The sequence below is a fragment of the Pseudophryne corroboree genome, chromosome 1, assembly GCF_028390025.1.
Source record: "Pseudophryne corroboree isolate aPseCor3 chromosome 1, aPseCor3.hap2, whole genome shotgun sequence".
NCBI classification, from domain to species: domain Eukaryota; kingdom Metazoa; phylum Chordata; class Amphibia; order Anura; family Myobatrachidae; genus Pseudophryne; species Pseudophryne corroboree.
In genome coordinates, this window is record NC_086444.1 from 88,088,765 (window position 1) to 88,110,796 (window position 22,032).

The window sequence follows — 22,032 nt, forward strand, 5'->3', positions numbered from 1 at the left end:
TGATTTCTGCAGCCTTTTTCCTCTCCCTCTGTCACGGGGCAGAAATGAGGAACCTTTTGCCCGCTTGTCCACGAAAAGACTGCGCCTGATAATACGGCGTCTTCTCATGTTGAGAGGCGACCTGGGGTACAAACGTGGATTTCCCAGCTGTTGCCGTGGCCACCAGGTCTGAAAGACCGACCCCAAATAACTCCTCCCCTTAATAAGGCAATACTTCCAAATGCCGTTTGAAATCCGCATCACCTGACCACTGTCGTGTCCATAACCCTCTACTGGTAGAAATGGACAACGCACTTAGACTTGATGCCAGTCGGCAAATATTCCGCTGTGCATCACGCATATATAGAAATGCATCTTTTAAATGCTCTATAGGCAAAAATATACTGTCCCTATCTAGGGTATCAATATTTTCAGTCAGGGAATCCGACCACGCCAACCCAGCACTGCACATCCAGGCTGAGGCGATTGCTGGTCGCAGTATAACACCAGTATGTGTGTAAATACATTTCAGGATACCCTCCTGCTTTCTATCAGCAGGATCCTTAAGGGCGGCCATCTCAGGAGAGGGTAGAGCCCTTACAAGCGTGTGAGCGCTTTATCCATTTAATTTCTCAGATTCAGGAAAACTACAGGTAGTTTTTCCTCACCGAAAATAATACCCCTTTTTTGGTGGTACTCGTATTATCAGAAATGTGTAAAACATTTTTCATTGCCTCAATCATGTAACGTGTGGCCCTACTGGAAGTTACATTTGTCTCTTCACCGTCGACACTGGAGTCAGTATCCGTGTCGGCGTCTATATCTGCCATCTGAGGTAACGGGCGCTTTAGAGCCCCTGACGGCCTATGAGACGTCTGGACAGGCACAAGCTGAGTAGCCGGCTGTCTCATGTCAACCACTGTCTTTTATACAGAGCTGACACTGTCACGTAATTCCTTCCAACAGTTCATCCACTCAGGTGTCGACCCCCTAGGGGGTGACATCACTATTACAGGCAATCTGCTCCGTCTCCACATCATTTTTCTCCTCATACATGTCGACACAAACGTACCGACATACAGCACACACACAGGGAATGCTCTGATAGAGGACAGGACCCCACTAGCCCTTTGGGGAGACAGAGGGAGAGTTTGCCAGCACACACCAAAGCGCTATATATATACAGGGATAACCTTATATAAGTGTTTTTCCCCTTATAGCTGCTGTTTTATTTAATACTGCGCGTAATTAGTGCCCCCCTCTCTTTTTTTAACCCTTTCTGTAGTGTAGTGACTGCAGGGGAGAGCCAGGGAGCTTCCCTCCAACGGAGCTGTGAGGGAAAATGGCGCCAGTGTGCTGAGGAGATAGGCTCCGCCCCCTTATCGGCGGCCTTATCTCCCGTTTTTCTATGTATTCTGGCAGGGGTTAAATGCATCCATATAGCCCAGGAGCTATATGTGATGCATTTTTTGCCATCCAAGGTGTTTTTATTGCGTCTCAGGGCGCCCCCCCCCCAGCGCCCTGCACCCTCAGTGACCAGAGTGTGAAGTGTGCTGAGAGCAATGGCGCACAGCTGCAGTGCTGTGCGCTACCTTGTTGAAGACAGGACGTCTTCTGCCGCCGATTTTCCGGACCTCTTCTGTCTTCTGGCTCTGTAAAAGGGCCGGCGGCGCGGCTCTGGGACCCATCCATGGCTGGGCCTGTGATCGTCCCTCTGGAGCTAATGTCCAGTAGCCTAAGAAGCCCAATCCACTCTGCACGCAGGTGAGTTCGCTTCTTCTCCCCTTAGTCCCTCGATGCAGTGAGCCTGTTGCCAGCAGGTCTCACTGAAAATAAAAAACCTAAAACTAAACTTTTCACTAAGCAGCTCAGGAGAGCCACCTAGTGTGCACCCTTCTCGTTCGGGCACAAAAATCTAACTGAGGCTTGGAGGAGGGTCATAGGGGGAGGAGCCAGTGCACACCAGGTAGTTCTAAAGCTTTACTTTTGTGCCCAGTCTCCTGCGGAGCCGCTATCCCCATGGTCCTTACGGAGTCCCCAGCATCCACTTAGGACGTTAGAGAAAAATCTAATTCTCTCTGCACATTTTATATCTGCCCTCCCTGCAGTGCACATGGTTTTGCCCAACTGCTAACAAATTTGCTGCTGCGATCAACTCTGAATTAGGCCCATAGTACTAAAAAGGTAATGGCCCCCATACACCAACGGTGTATTTCCCAATCTCCTTATGCCCGGGTCAGGGAATCGAGAATATTAAACATTTTTAAAAATCTCGTTCCTTACTGAAAACGGTTGGGATCGGCAAATCTGGATTTTTAACATACCTAATTTTCCTGATGGATTGCTGAACCGGTCAACAGATCGGCAGTGCTGTCGGATCGGGGAATTAGGAAAATAGGGCTTTGATGTACAGAGACCTTTAGTTTGGTCAAATACTTCCAATTATTGACAGGACAACATAAAATTAAGGGATGTTTCATTTTCACAGGTCAACACCAACACAAGAAACCTTGCCTACATCATTACTCTTACAGTATATCACTTACAGACCCTAATAATAAAACAGAGTAACTTGACTACAAAGCTCCACACCAGCACTAAGGCCCCTGTAATCTTTCTACTAGCTCTTGATTGATGTCACTAAGGGAAAGGTTTTACTGTATTTCTGGAACGGTGTTTCTACTCTTTGGAGGGTGGAGAGTTACTTGTTGAGAATCGTTGACATGAAAAGTGTTCTCTATTCTAATATGTTCTTGTATGACAACCTTGTTCTGTTATCGTCAACAAAGAACCTCTTCATTTAATGATCTATTAACTCCTTGTTGCTAAATGATATTGGACTAGACAGTCCCTAAAATGTCATCGTTAAAGGCATTATCACTGTCCTTTACGATATAACTGGATTTATCAAGCGTCTTAACCAAAATGATCAAAATATGCAGAAAGTGGAAATATTGATAGGCATGTTTTTGGATGCAGCCCAAGATTTCCAACAAATATGGGAATACAGTCTTAGATGTGCCAGTTCCAGAACATCATGGCAGAATGCGTGCTATGGTGTGTGTTTGTGGTTGGAGGTATAGTGTGGTAAGAAGGGGTAATTGGATGGCAATGAGAATTGAGAAGGGGGCAATGTACGAGGATGGTTATGAAGTATGAGCAGGGGCAACTGGCATCAAAGGGCAAGGGGGCAATGAGACATGAGAAGGGAGAATGAGTAAAGGAAATTATATATAATAGGGGCATTGACAATAGTGATGAGAGAGATGAGATATGCGGTCAGCGATTCTAATGGAACATAAGAGAAATCAAGATATAAATATATGTGAATCAAGTGTTCCCCATTTCATGTGTCATTGTCGTCCACTTTCTTCCCTCCTATTGCCATTGTCATTGCCCCTCCCCTCTCTCAAATGTTCCAAAGATACTGTACAGATGTGTCATCACCCTCAGTTATCCAGTTAAAACTCCTGACCCTCACTAAATCACTCTGGACCTCCTACGTCTCCAACTTAATTTCTGTCCATACTCCCTCCAGTCACCTCTGCTCTTCCACCAATTACTGGTTCCACAGAGGTTATCTCCTCTCATGCCCACCTACAAGATTAGTCCCATTCTGCTCCCCTCCTCTGGAACTCACTAAATCGCTAAGTTATACTTCTATGACTCTTGACAGATACAAATGTTCACTCAAAACTCACCTTTTCATCGAAGCCTACCAGCCTCCCTCCTAAACATCTACTATTCTCTCATCCCCTGTCCTGTGTTCCTCAGTTGTCCATGGGTAAGCTTTTATGGGCAAGGACCTCCTTTCTCATGTTCCTCCTCAACACTATCCTTGCAGCTATTGTTCTTTGTTCTTTTCAGTATTTGCCCTTCCTTGGGTACAGGATCATGATGAGTGCTGGACGTCATTCCCCTTTCAGTGACTCATCGACACTTGCCTGTCAAGATATAGTGAGTTCCCCAAACCTTGCCTCTAGTCCGTGTCCTGTCTAGTTTGTTGGTTCATTGAGCTGTGTTCTTCTAAACCATAGGTCTTCAACCTGTGGCCATCCACCTGCTGTTGAACTACCCAGCATGTCCTGTCACAGTTTTGCTATTGAGGCATTCTAAAACTGAGGCAGAGTATGCTGGGATGTGTAGTTCCACAGCAGCTGGAGGGCTGCAGGTTGAAGACCCGTGTTCTAAACTTTCTGTGCAGACATAACTTAGGGGGACATGTACTAAGCAGTGATAAAAGTGGAGAAGTAAGCTAGTGGAGAAGTTGCCCATGGCAACCAATCAGCTGCTCTGTATATTTTGATAATTATGCAAATTATAAATGTTACGTCAATGCTGATTGGTTGCCATAGGCAACTTCTCCACTAACTCACTTCTCCACTTTTATCACTGCTTAGTACATCTCCCCCTTAGTCAGGGTGGTATAGAGTGATTCAGCACAAGGTGCCACAAGCTTATTCTATAGAAATCTAGTACTGAACTAACTTGTGATACCTTATGAATGTCAAGCATATCATTAAAAAGAAATGCAAATTTCCTTCTGGATGAATATATTAAATGAGGACACATCGTATGTCAACTTACAGTTACCATACTATTGACAGGTCATGTTTTACTGTTACTGTGTGTATATACCCTATACGGCGCTGCAGACACTTTGTGGGGCCCTAAAATAAAGGATAATAGTAACAATGATAATCATTCTGCCATCCTAACTGCGCCCTGTCATTTCTCGCTATATTTTTATTGCTCATTGTTAGATATCACTGCCATCCTCACTGAACTCTCTCATGTATCATTGGAATCAGTAACTGTGATTTTCGCTGCAAGATTTTAAATCGTCAATTTTGCACAAGGAAAAACCTCAAAAATTTCCAGCTTTAAATTCCGCTGCAAAAATCACACAAAATCTACGATTTTGACCAATCGCTCTTCATTACATTACCCATTGGTGTCCCAGAATGATGGAACGCTGATATAAGGCATCGCAGCTACAGTATAAGAAAAAAAGTTGAGCAACGCTCCTCTAGCTTATATTTATGCTATTGACTATTCATAGAATTTTACTGCATTTCCCATTGACAACTATGAATTATATGTCATCCTTTAATGCTCTTTAATGAAGTGTAATGTTTTCTTAAAACATATATATATATAATGAAATAACCGATTAAAAACAATCCAAAATGTATAGTGACAAATACCCAGCATAATGTTAATATATATAATTAAATTGGTAATTATAAAAACTTTTCATAATTAATTGTTTTGATCAATAAGACAAACATCTATAGTAATATAATTTAGCTGTGACACTAAACACACAAACCTTACAGCTGACAATTACACGTAACAAGCAACATAAGCCAGTTAATTTTACATTATTAAATGAAAGACAATACTCAAATAAAGACACCAAACTACTGTACTTACCGTGACTACACACATGGAAGCATTAAGCAACAGAGATAAAATAAGTTAGTCTTTCTTAAAAGATGAGTACTTAGAATATTAAATACAGCATACAAAAAGTGTTACCTATGTCCCATTAAGTATCAGAATTAAACAGCTATTGAAGTTTGAATCCAGACTTCATTTGTGTTTTGACTAAAACAGCCCATACTATAATATGGTAAAATTATCATTCTATCTTAAGTATTGGCCCAAAATGTTGGTTTGGCAACTATCAAAATAGTGAGTGCATTATGTCACTAGTGGACTGGAATAAATAGGATTCCATGGGGTATATTTACTAAGGTGCCGGTTTTTAGCAACCAATCAGATTCTACTTATCATTTATCTAGCACCTTCTAGAAGATAATAGCTCCACTTCTAAAAGTCATCATCACGTGATTCTCACATCCAATCTGAGTCCTGGGATATCCTCTATAGCCAACGTACATCTGCTAAGTGCTACACAGACTTGCTATAATATTGCACTGCTCCAATCTTTCCATCCCTTAACTATAACCGGGGCTGCCATGTATCAGAGTAACTAATGACGTCATCTATAAGCATTGAAATGCAATAATAAGCATTTTGTTTTTGTAAATACTTCAGAACAATAAAAAATATTTCAAGCTTTCCATATGTGAATTACAATTCCAAGAAATGTTTGGATAGAGATAAGTCTTAAAGGACATGTCCACCAAAACCAATATTACAATATTGTAAACACCTGCTCTCTACTCTTTTCCAAATTTATATTTTGAGTTTGCCGGGCTCGACAAGAAGTAGCAATGGAGTTCCTAGTAACTTCACCAATAACCACTCTGCCATGAATGATTTCTGTTATCCTGGTAACTACAGATGTGCGGGTTCGGATTTACCCAGATTTACCCGGATCTCAAAGAAGAATCTTATTGGCTATCCGGCTGTCATGTGTTTTGGATGGCCAGTATAAAAAACTCTGGATAAATCTGAACTAATTTGGAGTTAAATCCAAACCTGGACATCTCTCATGAGACGGAATTTATAAAGGGTACCCATCAGAGAATGCTTTGCAAAGTGAAAAGAGGTTTTTACATTTGTAATATTGGTCTGCCTGGACATCCCTATAAAAGGAGATTACATGCAATGAAGGGGTCATGCAAAGTGTTTTCATGGAAAATTATAAAAACAAATAAATAATATAATTAACTAGCATTACCTTGAGGTTATAAGTGTTAAATATTTGTGCAATATTTGAACACCTATTGATAAGATAGAAGAAGGATGTCTCAGGAAAGTGGGGAATGTTGTGTCATGCTATTATTATAAAAAAAAAAAAAAAAAAAAAAGTTTCCCGCTATACAAAAAGTTTTTAAAAAATTCACCTTTACACTTCTCCTTCCTCTTCCTGGCTTGGCACTTTGTGGCGGAGGGCTAATAGTTATAGGGTCGGATGAAAGAGGGCTGGCATTGTCTCTCTTGCAACTGGAATTCCCCTCTGAGTTCCTTCTTACTCCATTTTGCCCATCCCTTCCTTTGGATGGGCATTCAGTAAACGGATTTGGCTTTGGTTTGCTTAGTGAACCCACATAATATTTCTGTCCTAGTACACCATTGAGAGTCCGTGTAATGGGCGCTGACTGGCTAGCTTTAAAAGGCCACTGGTCTGACTTTACTTCTTGTTTACCGGACTGGCCGGCGATTTGGTCAAACTGCTGCCCAAACTCAATATCATTCGTTAGAATGCCATTGCTGTCGGGACCGTTTGTTACGCATTTTACATTTTCCATTTTACGATTGACAGGTTTTGAAGAATCAAGTGAAGAAGAAGTTGACTGATCTGGAGCGGAGAAAGGATCATCACAAAAGGGATCTGGATTAGGTGCAGGGAAGAAGCTGAGATTGGTAGAAGATGAGTTTTCAGGTAAGAAAGGAGACTGTGCGTTGGGATGAGGAATAGAAGAAGTGTGATGGATACCATTGGATAAAAAAGGATTTCCTTTAACACAGTTCTGATTGGTGTCGATTTCAGTGTTTAAATCCACTAAAAGGATATCATTACTTTCCTATTGATGTGGAGAGAAATTAGATGAAACATTATAAAATGGAACATGCACAGCATGAAAATCACAATTTTACAATGGCAAGCATATAAACACACACATATACTGTATATATCTATATAAAGTCCCTACAGTCTTATTTGAGAAAGGCACTATACAGATGGATCCACCTTTATCTTGACTTCTTTGCTGCGTCTAGGCACACCATGGTTTATTAACATAAACCCTTCATCTATTGTTCTCAGCTGCAATACAATACAGAGAGAACAATACAGCAGGGGATTAAATCATTACAGCAGGGGATTAAGGGGTATATGCAATTAGCGGCGAATCGCGGAAAATTATCGCCATTTTTTAATTCGACACAATTCGACCGTCCAATTTCGGCAAGTGGTTGCCGAAATTCACCATATTCAATGGAAAACGGATTCGACAGTCCCGCGGGCGAAAAACGGACGATTTGCCGGATTTTGCCGCAATTTAAAAAAACGGGGAAAAACGGGAAAAACCCGAAAAAAAATGGCGTGGGGTCCCCCCTCCAAAGCATAACCAGCCTCGGGCTCTTCGAGCTGGTCCTGGTTCTAAAAATCCGGGGAAAAAATTGACAGGGATCCCCCGTATTTTTAAAACCAGCACCGGGCTCTGCGCCTGGTGCTGGTGCAAAAAATACGGGGGACAAAAAGAGTAGGGGTCCCCCGTATTTTATACACCAGCATCGGGCTCCACTAGCTGGACAGATAATGCCACAGCCGGGGGTCACTTTTATACAGTGCCCTGCGGCCGTGGCATTCAATATCGAACTAGTCACCCCTGGCCGGGGTACCCTGGGGGAGTGGGGACCCCTTCAATCAAGGGGTCCCTCCCCCAGCCACCCAAGGGCCAGGGGTGAAGCCTGAGGCTGTCCCCCCCCCCATCCAAGGGCTGCCTTGTGAAAATGTAAAGAATATTGTTTTTTCCTGTAGTACTACAAGTCCCAGCAAGCCTCCCCCGCAAGCTGGTACTTGGAGAACCACAAGTACCAGCATGCGGGAGAAAAACGGGCCCGCTGGTACCTGTAGTTCTACTGGAAAAAAAATACCCAAATAAAAACAGGAGACACACACCGTGACAAGTACAACTTTATTACACACTGCCGACACACACATACTTACCTATGTTGACCCGCCGACTGCCACAGTCTCCGACGATCCGGGGTACCTGTGAAAAAAATTACTCACCTCAATCCAGTGTCCGGGAGATAATCCACGTACTTGTTAAAAAAAGAAAACGAACACCCGACCATGCCGGACTGAAAGGGGTCCCATGTTTACACATCAGACCCCTTTCCCCGAATGATGGGACACCACGTGACTCCTGTCACTGAGGTCCCTTCAGCCAATCAGGAAGCGCTACTTCCGTGGCGCTCACCTGATTGGCTGTGCGCGTGTGACCTCAGACAGCGCATCGCAAAGCCTCTCCATTACTTTCAATGGTGGGAACTTTGCGGGTAGCGGTGGGGTTACCCGCGGTCAGCCGCTGACCGCGGGTGACCTCACCGCTGACGCAAAGTTCCCACCATTGAATATAATGGAGAGGCTTTGCGATGCGCTGTCTGAGGTCAGACGCACACAGAGCCAATCAGCAGAGTGCAAGGACGTTGCACTCGCTGATTGGCTGAAGAGACACTTCTGTGACAGCTGTCACGGGGGTGTCTGCATTCGTGGAAAGGGGTCTCATGTGTCAACATGGAACCCCTTTCAGTCCGCTGGTCGGGTGTTCGTTTTGTTGTTTTGACAAGTACGTGGATTTATCTCTGGACCCTGGATCAGGTGAGTATAATTATCTTTTATTTTCAGGTACCCGTGGATTCTACTTGGAGAAGAGGACCGACTGCTTCGTGTCAACATAGGTAAGTATGTGTGTGTCGGCAGTGTGTAATAAAGTTGTACTTGTCACGGTGTGTGTCTCCTGTTTTTATTTGGGTATTTTTTTCCCAGTAGTACTACAGGTACCAGCGGGCCCGTTTTTCGCCCGCATGCTGGTACTTGTGGTTCTCCAAGTACCAGCTTGCGGGGGAGGCTTGCTGGGACTTGTAGTACTACTGGGAAAAACAATATTCTTTCAATTTTGACAAGGCTATCAGCCCCCCATCCGCAGCCCTTGGATGGGGGGGACAGCCTCGGGCTTCACCCCTGGCCCTTGGGTGGCTGGGGACCCCTTGATTGAAGGAGTCCCCACTCCCCCAGGGTACCCCGGCCAGGGGTGACTAGTTGGATATTTAATGCCACGGCCGCAAGGCACTGTATAAAAGTAACCCCCGGCTGTGGCATTATCTGTCCAGCTAGTGGAGCCCAATGCTGGTGTATAAAATACGGGGGACCCCTACTCTTTTTGTCCCCCGTATTTTTTGCACCAGCACCAGGCGCAGAGCCCGGTGCTGGTTTTAAAAATACGGGGGATCCCCTGTCAATTTTCCCCCCGGATTTTTAGAAACAGGACCAGCTCGAAGAGCCCGAGGCTGGTTATGCTTTGGAGGGGGGACCCCACGCCATTTTTTTTCTGAATTTTACCATTCCATCTAAAAAAAATAAAAAAAAATTATTTTAAAAAATATATAAATAATACTTGTGCCTCCAAAAAAAACAAACCAAGTACCTAATCTCTTCTAATATAAAAAGATATGCTATTATCAATAACAAAAAAAAACACTAAAAAAAACATGTTTTAATTTTTATTTATTAGTTTCACCCACCAAAGTGTGGCGGATTGAAAATGTTGAATTTACTGTCTAAAAGCACTGTTGTCGAATTTCCAAACTTCAATTGAATATACTTTGGTCGAATTGCAACACTTGTATCATTGCAGAAAAGTCGAATTTGACAAAAGTCGAATTTCAAAAAGTCGAATTTTGAAAGTCCGTTTTTTTGACGGAAAGTACTGAATTGCATTGACGATTTTTTTTTTTTGGCGAAAAAGTCCCGAAATTCGACAATTTCGGGAATTCGACCGCAATTGCATATACCCCTAAGTCTGACTGACCTGGCTCAGTTAATCCTATTAAAGGCCAAGATAAACGTGGACCCATCTGTATATTCTATCTATGTATCTATGTATCTATGTATCTATGTATCTATGTATCTATCTATCTATCTATCTATCTATCTATCTATCTACTCCTAAATTAACATAAAAAAGAGACATCTCACAAGAATGCAAGGACAATGGGGTGATTCAGATCTGATAGCTGCTATGTGTTTTCGCTCAGCGGGCGATCAGGTAGTAACTGCGCATGCGTATGCACCGCAATGCGCACAACAACAAAGTGCATCGTCGGTCAGTGACGGTATGGTGCAAAAAATCCGATCACATGGGCGTTTGCAAGGTGATTGACAGGAGGAAGCCGTTTCTTGGTGGTAACGGTGTCCGGAAAAACGCAGGCATATTCAAGCGTTTTCAGAGAGGGAGTCTGATGTCAGCCCGTTCTCATCGCACTGTAGGAGTAAGTCCTGGGCTGCGCAGAGACTGCACACACTGGATTTTTGCAGCTTGGCGTATACATGGGATCGCACACTTGCAAAGAGAATTTACACTCCCCCTGGAGGCGGCGACTATCCGAACGCAGCGATCAGGTCTGAATCACCCCCAATATTCAAAATAAAGCAAAGCATTATTATTATAATTTTTTTAAAGGAATCATTATCATAACTTTGATAAAGTGATCATGAAATGCTGATTTTAGCTGGTTTCAAAAATCCACATGCATATTGGATTAAAATAATCACAGTAGGGCTGTCATATACAGCAGGATTTTAATAACAATGTGTATTGTTAATATAGATAGTTGATGTGTAAAGAAGCAAGGAGCAATCAGCGATGTACATAAAATGCAATAAGAAGGACCTCAGTTCTATATTTGCAGAGAATAACTTGACACTTGCATCAGGTATGTAGCAAATCCAGCACTACACTGGCCAGGTGGGCCACCCAGTCACATGCTATAGGGGGAACCACCAGAGATTACAAAGTAACAGCGGCAATTAAAGGGGAAGGGTGAACAACCCTACAGTATATAGTGTGGGGCATCAGAAATGTAATAACTAGGGAGAGGTGCTATATGACTAATTACATATTTACTTATAAGTGTAATCTATGTAATAATACCGGTAGGTCTGTCCTGTCTCCAATGGCACACATTTAGGAAAGGAGGGCCGGGTGCCGGGTACGGGATAAGTATGGGAGCGGGAAACAGCAGAGACAGGGGTGAGGGTGGGGGGGGGGGGGGGGGGTGGAGGGGGTGGTACCAGACAGACCTGAGGGTAAGATGGGTTGGGGGGGCCGAAGGGTACCATACACTGAGGTGACCCGACATATGCCAGTCCCAATATACTAGTTTACTAATAAGCTACAGGCACTTTCTTTTTGGATGCCATCCCTGGTTTATGAATAAGAAAAAAACAGGAATGGAAAACAATAGAAACAATCAGAGTTGTCCTTTCATTGAGAACTACTGTAGACAGGTAAAAAAAAATGGTCACTAATTGCTTAGGTTCAGGTCAAATTTGCACCACCGAGCAATGGGGATTATTCAGTTTGTTAGCAAACCAAAAAAGCACACTAAATGTTCAAAACCATGTTGCGCTGCAGGTGGGGAAGATGTAACATGTGCAGAGAGATTTCAATTTGGGTGGGTTGTATTGTTTCTGTGCAGGGTAAATACTGGCTGCTTTATTTTTACACTGCAATTCAGATTTCAGTTTGAACACACCCCACCCAAATCTAACTCTCTCTGCACATGTTACATCTGCCCCACCTGCACTGCACATGGTTTTGCCCATTAGTGTGCTTTTTTTGGGTGGGTAACAAACCTGAATAAGGCCTAATGTTTGTAAATAACCCACAAATCAATGAACAGTGTTCTGGACAAGTTAATAAATAATACATTTAGGTTTTATATACACAAACATTTGTCTGTGTCTCCTCACCTCCACAGACATATGTTCTTTAGGGGCCTAGTTATTCTTTATTGGGTTTTTTATACTGCTGGCATGTATCATTAAAGACATGCTGGGACATATGGGGACATGTACTAAGCAGTGATAAAAGTGGAGAAGTGAGCCAGTGGAGAAGCTGTCCATGGCAACCAATCAGCACTGATTTAACATGTATCATTTGCATACTATAATCATATACAGAGCAGCTGATTGGTTGCCATGGGCAGCTTCTCCACTGGCTCACTTCTCCACTCTTATCACTGCTTAGTACATGTCCCCCATAGACTCCAATAGGAACCTGTAAAGTGATCGCACCAGGGACTACCGCATTACTGTGCATCTGCGGCCTGCTGTCATACAGATCCCACTCCCTGTACTGTTTGTGGACTGTAGCCTATAGGCTGCAATGGCTAACACCGGAGTTTGGTAAATTCAGCAGTAAAGCAGGCCCCATAGAAATCTATAGTGGCTGCTTTTGCTACAAAATCTGCTGCAGTCCCCCATGCATACATACATACATCAGGAGGATACTTAATATTAATGGGTACCCCCTGAAAAAAGGGGTTTTCGAGGATATCCTTTAATTGTTAAAATGGCCCCTTAGTAACATAATTTAGATGAATATACAAAAACTATTTCTCAGCAAGCAACACAAGGGGGTTAGTGTGACAGTATAATGTCATATTTTTCTGCTGCATTTGAAGTAGTGTCCAGGGCTATCTTAATGTATGGGCACACTAGGCAGTTGCACAGGGCCCCACAATTCTAGGGGCCTCCGAGCAGGGGTGGGTGGTGGTCACACAATCAGAGTGGTGAGGCAGCATTCCCTACCGCCTCCCAGCTTGCAGCTAGACAGTGAATGGCTGTCAGCATGCTGATTGGTGGATGACTGGAGCTATCCATCAATCAGATAGCTGACAGCCAATCACTGTAAGGTAGCATGTGGAGATACGGCACAGGACCGCAGGAGGGGCATATTATGATTTTATTTTATTAGTTTCTGTTAATTGGTGTGTATGAGCCCCAGGGCATTGCTTTGCCCAGGGTCTACAATGCTGTTAAGATGCCCATGGTGCTCGCTTAATATGCCAGTCTCAGAGGCAAGGAAATCTCTGTCCAAGGACGGAGATCCCCGACCTCTTCCCTCCCCCTAAATGGTGGCAACATGCCTCCGTTTTTCTAAATGGAGCCCGTGGCCACCCCCACCCCACTCCTAGAAACGGCATAATACTGTCAATCACTGACAGTCTGATGCCAGGTGGCTTGCAACGTTGCAGGACCCGTTCAGGCACGCTCAATAAGAATCCCATCTGAATGACCGCTGGTGATAGGACTGATTTTCTATCACCTATTGCCATCACTTATTATTAAAATCTCCAAAAGACGATACTGCTCTGGAGCGGAAAGAAATAATTTGGGTTCCAGCTAACCAGTACATTACAGAACAGGAGGGATCTATGCAGCAAGAAAATGCAAAAAGACAACAAGGTGTAACTAATTACAAGACAGTGATAATGGTGACATATCATAGAATAAGGACCGTTCATTTTTCACTATGATCAGTATATGTGTAATCAACTAACCACTGGGCAAAAATGAATTACGACCAGTACTAGTAATAATAATCCTGATCAGGCAAATTGAGATAAGGTGTATGAATTTCTATCTAATCTGCTGCATTTATTTGTCTTATGGGGGAGATTTATCAAAGCTTTGAGATAGATAAAGTGGATGGTGATAATGTAATAAACCAGCTTCCTAACTGCCATGTTACAGGATGTGTTTGAAAAATGACAGGAGCTGATTGGCTGGTACGTTATCTCTGTCCTCTCCAAGGATTAGCACATAGGGGGTCATTCCGAGTTGATCGTTCGCTAGCAGTTTTTAGCAGCCGTGCAAACGCTATGCCGCCGCCCTCTGGGAGTGTATCTTAGCTTAGCAGAAGTGCGAACGAAAGGATCGCACAGCGGCTACAAAAAAATATTGTACAGTTTCTGAGTAGCTTCAGACCTACTCAGCGCTTGCGATCACTTCAGTTCCGGATTTGACGTCACAAACACGCCCTGCGTTCGCCCAGCCACGCCTGCGTTTTTCCTGCCACGCCTGCGTTTTTTTCGAAAACGGTTAGTTGACACCCAGAAACGACCACTTCACTCTGCGGCGGCCATTGCGACTGAAAAAGCTTCGCTAGACCTTGTGTACAAATACATCGGCCGTTGTGAAAGTACGTCGTGCGTGCGCATTGCGCTGCATATACATGCGCAGAAGTGCCGGATTTTAACTTAATTGCAGAGCAGCGAACATTTTCAGCTAGCGATCAACTCGGAATGACCCCCACAGAGTGATAACGTGAGATAACCGAAAGACTCAATATTCAGACAAATAGCAGATATTCTACAATAATAAATTGCAAGTAAATGATAATTGATATAAAAAAACTGTGTAACACGAGTACTGTAAGTGGGTTGAAAATAGGAATAGCTGTGATGTACGGTCTCAATAACATGACTTATAAAAGGGAATCTTTAGGATTCTTTCAGAACTAACAAAGCATTATTAAATTAGTGTACACAAGTCTGGAAATGTACCCTGAGCTCCTGGGTTCATTAACACTCATCACCTCTGTAGCCAAGAACAGTTACAAAAATATCAAATTAACCAAATTTCCTGCAAACTTGAGCAATATGTGCCAGGTGAACTCTGGTCATTGTTCCAAGTACACAAACGACTGGACAGCTCCTATCTCACATGGTCATGGGTTAATCAATAACGAATCTAGTTACAAAGTTACTAAGTGCAATATTAAAGAATACACACTACACACTAACCATAATGTCTAAAATGTAACAAGTGTGCACAGGTCAGAGAGTAAAGAACAATCGTAATCTATCTCCTTGGAGTGATACATTTCTAGTGTTATTTCTTAGTACCTCTACATGTTCGCACTTAACTGAGGTGTCTCCGTTTCACACATGAAAGAATAACCTGGAAGATGATGGTTCTGTACTTACCGATGGACTGTTGAGGTCTGGTGGGGTGGACATATCACCAAATAAATTCATCTGGTCAACACCCTTTAAAAATAAAGTTAAAAAAATGACTTACTACTATAAAACGTACTGGTACAATATTGTACAGATGAACAAAAATATTTTATTTTATTGCCATAATTTTTCATTTAAAAAATTCTTCTGCTAGATATGAATATATATTTAGAATTCAGAATTTATTAAATTACGTTTATATGAATAAATATGATTTCTTCAATCAACAGCAGCTGAAGTAAGGCCTGGTACACACTGGAGTGATAACGATTTTCCGTATCGGTGCAAGAAGTTGTGCATATCGCCTAGTGTGTGTGCTCAATTGCACGCTCCCGTGGTTTGCATGCGACATCTTCTGTGCAGCCGTGCTGCACGGCCAACCAGGAGATATCGTAAGTGGCGCTATGCAAGTTAATGAAGGACGGAACAAGATGTTGTTCTGTTGTTGATTACATTGGGTGGCGTTTACCGGCAATCTTGCACAGTCCGGGATGAAGGGAATTCATCATGACCATCGGCAAGATTGCCGGTCAGCCTGAGCCTGATGTGTACCCGACTGAAGAGTCTGCTCTGTTTATGCTTCATTTTAGAGTTCTGCTTGGCCAGGTTCCTCTTGCAACTCAAAAACCAGTGCAATTTACAGAACCTGGGGCTTTTCCATGTAGACATTTTAAGTAGATAAACCAATAGTGCAAGCAGCTGGCAGAGCGGGTGGCTGGCAGAATGGCAAGGTAAGTAAATGCAATGGGTGTATGGTTTGGGCCGCCCTTGACCCAGGGGCCCGTATATGCCACACACCCTGCACCTGTATTTGGTCTAACCCTAAACCAGCTCCCTTATGTCTGTGCAGTTTACAAAATGGGTAACTGCGGTGCATTGTGTCTATTTTAACATTAGCAAGATAAAAGCAGTATAGGTGACACTTAAAGGATCCAAAGTTGGGGCTGCAGCACAGTCACACCAACTGCCACCCCAAACGCTGCCAAACATCACCAGCAAAGACTCACTGGCAGTTGGTGTGACCCTATTTGAATTGTGGACTGCGCTGTAGCCCCACGTCTGTAGCTGCCGCTGATAAATGGTAACAGTGGAGGTGTTACCCATAGCAACCAATCGGATGCTACACGTGCTTATGGTATGCCGGTGGCCGGGATCCTGGCGGTCAGCATACCGAAGCTGGGATCCCGGCCACCAGAATGCCGTAAGGAGGACGAGTGCAATGAGTGGACACCCACGAGTGGGAATAGCCCTTGTTAGCTGGGATTCCGGCTCTAGGCATTGTCAGTGGTCGGGATTACGGCGTCGGTATCCTGACCTCCGGGATCCCAACTGCCGGCAATGTAACCTCATCCCAATTCTACCTATAATTTTATAGAATGTACTAGATAAATAATATGTAAAATCTGAGCAACCCCTCCACTTTTACTTTCTAGATGTTTTAGTAACCCTGCCCCTAGATTGTGCCACAAAGACAATGCTATTCTGCCAACTTCAAGGTTTTTTATAATAAAGTCAAAGTAAAGTTGGAATGTAATGCAGCATTCAACGGTGGACATTTATAATATAACTAATATGTAGAAAAGAGGCTGCTGACATAGTATTTTACTAGCGCAATGTATTAAATAACAGTAAGTTTCTGATTGGTTACGAGAAGCAACTCCACCTTTTCTTCGCAATAGTTATAAATGTCCCCCTGTGGTGTTTTATATCCACAATTAATATGGAATAACTTTTCAAAAGTTGGGCAAACATGTCATAGTTCTGGAGGTCTATACCGTACAAGGATTCTCCTTAGATGAGGAGCAGCTACACAGTAAACAACAGAAAATTTTCTTTCAACAGAAAATGAGCATGCTTTAAAAAAAATGGAAAAACGCAAAGAATAGTGAGGTGTCCACAAAAGTACTAAAACCAGTGAATGTAAATGGTTTTCAGAGGTTCTCAAACTGCAATCATAAAAAGCCAAAATAAGCCAACCTAAAATTGCGTCACTTCCTGTTCCCTCATTACATCATGGCCACGTTGCCGGGCTTTGATTACTGCAGTTTGACTATTGTGCACCCATAGCCTACAGACAATGGCAGCCATTTTGTGTCTATACCAGAGGTTCTCAAAAGCGGTCCTCAAGGCACCCCAACGGTCCAGGTTTTAGGTATATCCATGGCTCAGCACAGATGGTTAAATCACATTGACTGAGGTGCTAATTAAGTCACCTGTGGCCAAGCATGGATAAACTTAAAACCTGAACCGTTGGGGTACCTTGACGACTGCATTTGAGAACCTCTGGTCTAGACTGTTATTCAAGAAATGTCAGCTGGCCACCACGACCCATAGGCAATGGATGATCTGTAAATAAGAACTGCTGTTCGAGATATTCTGAATGAGATTTATGACTAAAAGCACCAAATGGACAGAAAATAAAATAGTTTTTAAGCAGCCTCCTAAAAAAAAATATGTTAATAATAGTAATGGAAACTAAAATTATAAATGTGATCAAACCTGTGATACACAGCAGTGCCTCGTGCAATAGTGACATAAAATAGAAGGAAATATTTATATATTGGTAAAATGGGGGAAGTTACATGATCACCTGTCATTACAGATGGGTTAGGCTTTAGTTCACCTTTTTGCAGAAACCATTTATTTCAGAGGAAAAGACGCATCAACAATCTAATTGGTTCTAATAGCTATGCCAGGAAAGCAAATTACTATACACTAAAATGTATAAATCTGTATTGCTGTGCATATTGTTCTACATCGATGTCTTATTTACAGTATGTTTATGTTGGTTACTATAAGATTTTTTTTTTTTTCATTATTAAAAGGAAGTGATGGAGGTTCTCATAAGACTTGTGGTCTCCTCATATATCATGAAGGTTCGTCTTTCTGTACTAAGGGGTTATTCAGGTTTGTTACAAATTCGACTTACATGATTGGGGCTAAGACCGCAGAAGGTCATGAGGATACTTCACAGTGGTTTTTGCCACTAAAGACAGTGTTTAACATGAGTATTTTCACAACGTCCCACTTAAAGAGCACTTTTCTGAATGTTCCGTGTGGAAACGTCATGTCACCCACTGTATTCTATTTTATGCTGTAATCAATTTTTACTTTTGAGTTATGTCACTATTGCACTTTGTACTATTACACTTACCGACACATATTTGCAGCCTTAACAAGCTTTGTTTTTGTTCTGACAAGGGAAGGAGAGATTAGGATTTAGTAGAGAGTTGGGGGGGGAGAGGGTTGGACATGGGCTTGCAAAGAAATATTAGCGATGCCCAATTTTGGAGAAGAAGAGAGAAATGTATTAAGTTCCAAACAACGACCCATACCCAAGATTAATACCTGCTCCATAGAACATATTCTGTGATGATTTTTCATTTAAATACCATTTAAAATTTTACTATAAGGTCTAAGGACTAAGAAGCCACAGGTTCTGGTCCATCAGACTACCATGATAAAGGGCTTTCTGTCTGAATACAATAAAGGCTAGGTGGACACAGTATAAGTATTTACATTTTTCCCCTACAATATTGCTTTGATTTACCGCACGTCATCTATGTCCTGAATTCATCACCAGAGTGCACCTAAAAATCTGCTTCTATGCAAAGGTTCAGCAAACTGGAAGGCGCAAAATGAATCTTTTTGAAAATGGCTGAATTCATTCATTTTGCGGGGTATGAAAGAAGCAGAGAGTTGTCCTAAATTTTCCTTATCACGACATAGGGGTCTATTTACTAAGCCTTGGATGGAGATAAAGTCGCTGGAGATAAAGGGGGTCATTCCGAGTTGTTCGCTAGCTGCTTTCATTCGCAGCGCAGCGATCTGGCAAAAAATCGGCACTTCTGCGCATGCGGCGCAATGCGCACATGCGTCGTACTATTAAAAAAAACGATGTAGTTTCACACAAGATCTAGCGAAGCTTTTCAGTCGCACTGCTGGCCGCAGAGTGATTGACAGAAAGAGGGCGTTTCTGGGTGTCAACTGACCGTTTTCAGGGAGTGTGTGGAAAAACGCAGGTGTGCCAGATAAAAACGCAGGTGTGGCTGGGGAAACGGAGGTGTGGCTGGCCGAACGCAGGGCGTGTTCGTGACGTCAAAACAGGAACTAAATAGTCTGAAGTGATCGCAAGATAGGAGTAGGTCTGAAGCTACTCTGAAGCTGCACAAAATTATTTTGTAGCCGCTCTGCGATCCTTTCGTTCGCACTTCTAAGCTAAATACACTCCCAGTGGGCGGCGGCATAGCGTTTGCACGGCTGCTAAAAACTGCTAGCGAGCGATCAACTCGGAATGACCCCCAAAGTACCAGCCAATCGGCTCCTAACTGTTACGTTACAGGCTGTGTTTGAAAAATGACAGTTAGGAGCTGATTGGCTGCTACTTTATCTCCAGCGACTTTGGGGGTCATTCCGAGTTGTTCGCTCGCTAGCAGATTTTAGCAGCATTGCACACGCTAGGCTGCCGCCCTGTGGGAGTGTATCTTAGCTTAGCAAAATTGTGAACGAAAGATTAGCAGAATTGCGAATAGTAAATTCTTAGCAGTTTCTGAGTAGCTCAAGACTTACTCCTACACTGCGATCAGCTCAGCCCGTTTCGTTCCTGGTTTGACGTCAGCCACTCCCCCGTTTCTCTAGACACTCCCGCGTTTTATCCTGGCACGCTTGCGTTTTTCCGCACACTCCCAGAAAACGGTCAGTTTCCGCCCAGAAACACCCACTTCCTGTCAATCACACTCCGATCACTTCAACGATGGAAATTCTTCGTTCGGACGTGAGTAAATCTACTAAATTTTGAGCTAAAATACTTAGAGCATGCGCGCTGCGTACCATGCGCATGCGCATTTTTGCCTTAATCGCTCCGTTGCGAAAATCGGCAACGAGCGAACAACTAGGAATGACCCCCTTTATCTCCATCCAAGGCTTAGTAAATAGACCCCATAATCTCATTTAAATAATGTGATCTAGCAAAACAAAACCTTTTTTTTTTTTTTTTTTTTATATATAGGTGCTTAATTCCACTAAGCATGAAATTACCCCTAAAAACAAAAGGTGATGTAACTGCAGATATTGTGGCCCATATATCCAAATACGCACATGTAAAAACTGATAGTTACATAAAAGTTGGTGTGGGTCGTCATCACAAAACAGAATTGCCCTATATTTTTGTAGTAAATTACCCTTTAGGGGTAAATTTACTAAAGGTTCTAAAAATGAAAAGTGGTGATGTTGCCCATAGCGACCAATGAGATTCTTTCTATCATTTTCTAGGATGCAGTAGAGAAATGATAGACAGAATCTGAATGTTTTGGGTAGGGTCGGATTAAGATTTGCGGGTGGCCGCAGGACAACTAACTTGGGTGCCCATAGTAATAAAATTGTCAATATGATAGCCTGGCGATGTTATTAGAAAGTATAATGTGTAAATAATCCCAGCACCACAAATGTGTTATACACACTAATCCTCCGCTGGATATGGGTTTTTTTTGTGTTTTTTTTTGCTGTTAGCTACTACAGGTTGAGTATCCCATATCCAAATATTCCAAAATAAGGACATTTTTTGAGTGAGACTGAGGTAGTGAAAACTTTGTTTTCTGATGGCCAGTGGTGCAAGTATGCGGGTGCGCTCGGGTACGGAGAACCCTTAAGAATTTGGCAGCGGTTATGCAGTACCACCTGCCAAACACTTTGCACCCATGATCGCCATTACCACAATTATAATGCGCCACAAAGCAGCATGACGGCACCTCCCACTTTGTCAAGGTTACTGGGAGCGCAACAGTAACATCATGACGTCCCATCACGCTTTCTCCTCTGGCGGCTGTGGCTGGCGTGAGGAGAGGAGCCTGATTACACTTTCCCGCAGCGTCCCTTGCTGGGAGCAGCAGTGCAGCACTCTCCATTCACTCGGCTCGTGTAACGCGTCGGCACTGAGCGGCTTTTGTTCTTCACAGGCTGGGCTGCCGGCATGTCTCTGGCTTCCCTATGTGGGGTAATTACTTTCTAATATAATATGGACACTACTATATATTTCTATTATTATGGGGGTATTACTATATATTTCTATTATACTAGGGGCACTACTACAGTTTATTTTCCTTGTATAATGGAGGCATTAATATATATTGTTATTAAATTTGGAGCATTACTATATTTATTATACTGGGGGCATTACTATATACTTCTATTATACTGGGGTTATTACTATATACTTCTATTATACTGGAGACATTACTATATATTTCTAGCCTAGCCTCCAGAGTGCAAAGAAAAGGAGCTGTGTTGTGTGGCTACGCCGCTAGTGTCATGTAGCCACTCCCACTAGTGGCATATGACAATGCCCCCTCACAACACATGATCACGCCCATTTTTCAGTACTCAGTACCACTAAGAAAATATTTCTACTTGCACCACTGCTGATGGCTCAATGTATACAAACTTTGTTTAATACACAAAGTTATTAATAATATTGGGGTCTGTTTATGAAGCAATGAAAAGAGTGTAGAAGTGAGCCTGTGGAGAAGTTGCCCATGGCAACCAATC

General features: G+C 42.8%; 1 protein-coding gene and 1 long non-coding RNA gene across 3 annotated transcripts in view; one reads left to right on the forward strand and one right to left on the reverse strand.

Moving 5' to 3' along the window:
• Positions 1 to 22,032, reverse strand: part of DAB2 (DAB adaptor protein 2) — a 110,168-nt gene that overhangs the window by 45,497 nt on the left and 42,639 nt on the right. Inside the window, exons 8-9 of one of the 2 annotated variants that reach the window (XM_063961258.1) lie at positions 15,457 to 15,519; positions 6,798 to 7,478 (exon numbers count right to left, since the gene is read on the reverse strand). In XM_063961258.1, the coding sequence (XP_063817328.1) occupies positions 6,798 to 7,478; positions 15,457 to 15,519 (744 nt within the window). The remainder of the gene's footprint in view (positions 1 to 6,797; positions 7,479 to 15,456; positions 15,520 to 22,032) is intronic. The other variant, XM_063961268.1, reaches the window with a different exon arrangement.
• LOC135056303 (uncharacterized) overlaps positions 7,248 to 22,032 on the forward strand; it is a 57,447-nt gene continuing 42,662 nt past the window's right edge. The window contains exons 1-2 of the long non-coding RNA XR_010243945.1: positions 7,248 to 7,336; positions 11,292 to 11,397. This is a non-coding gene — a long non-coding RNA (uncharacterized LOC135056303). The remainder of the gene's footprint in view (positions 7,337 to 11,291; positions 11,398 to 22,032) is intronic.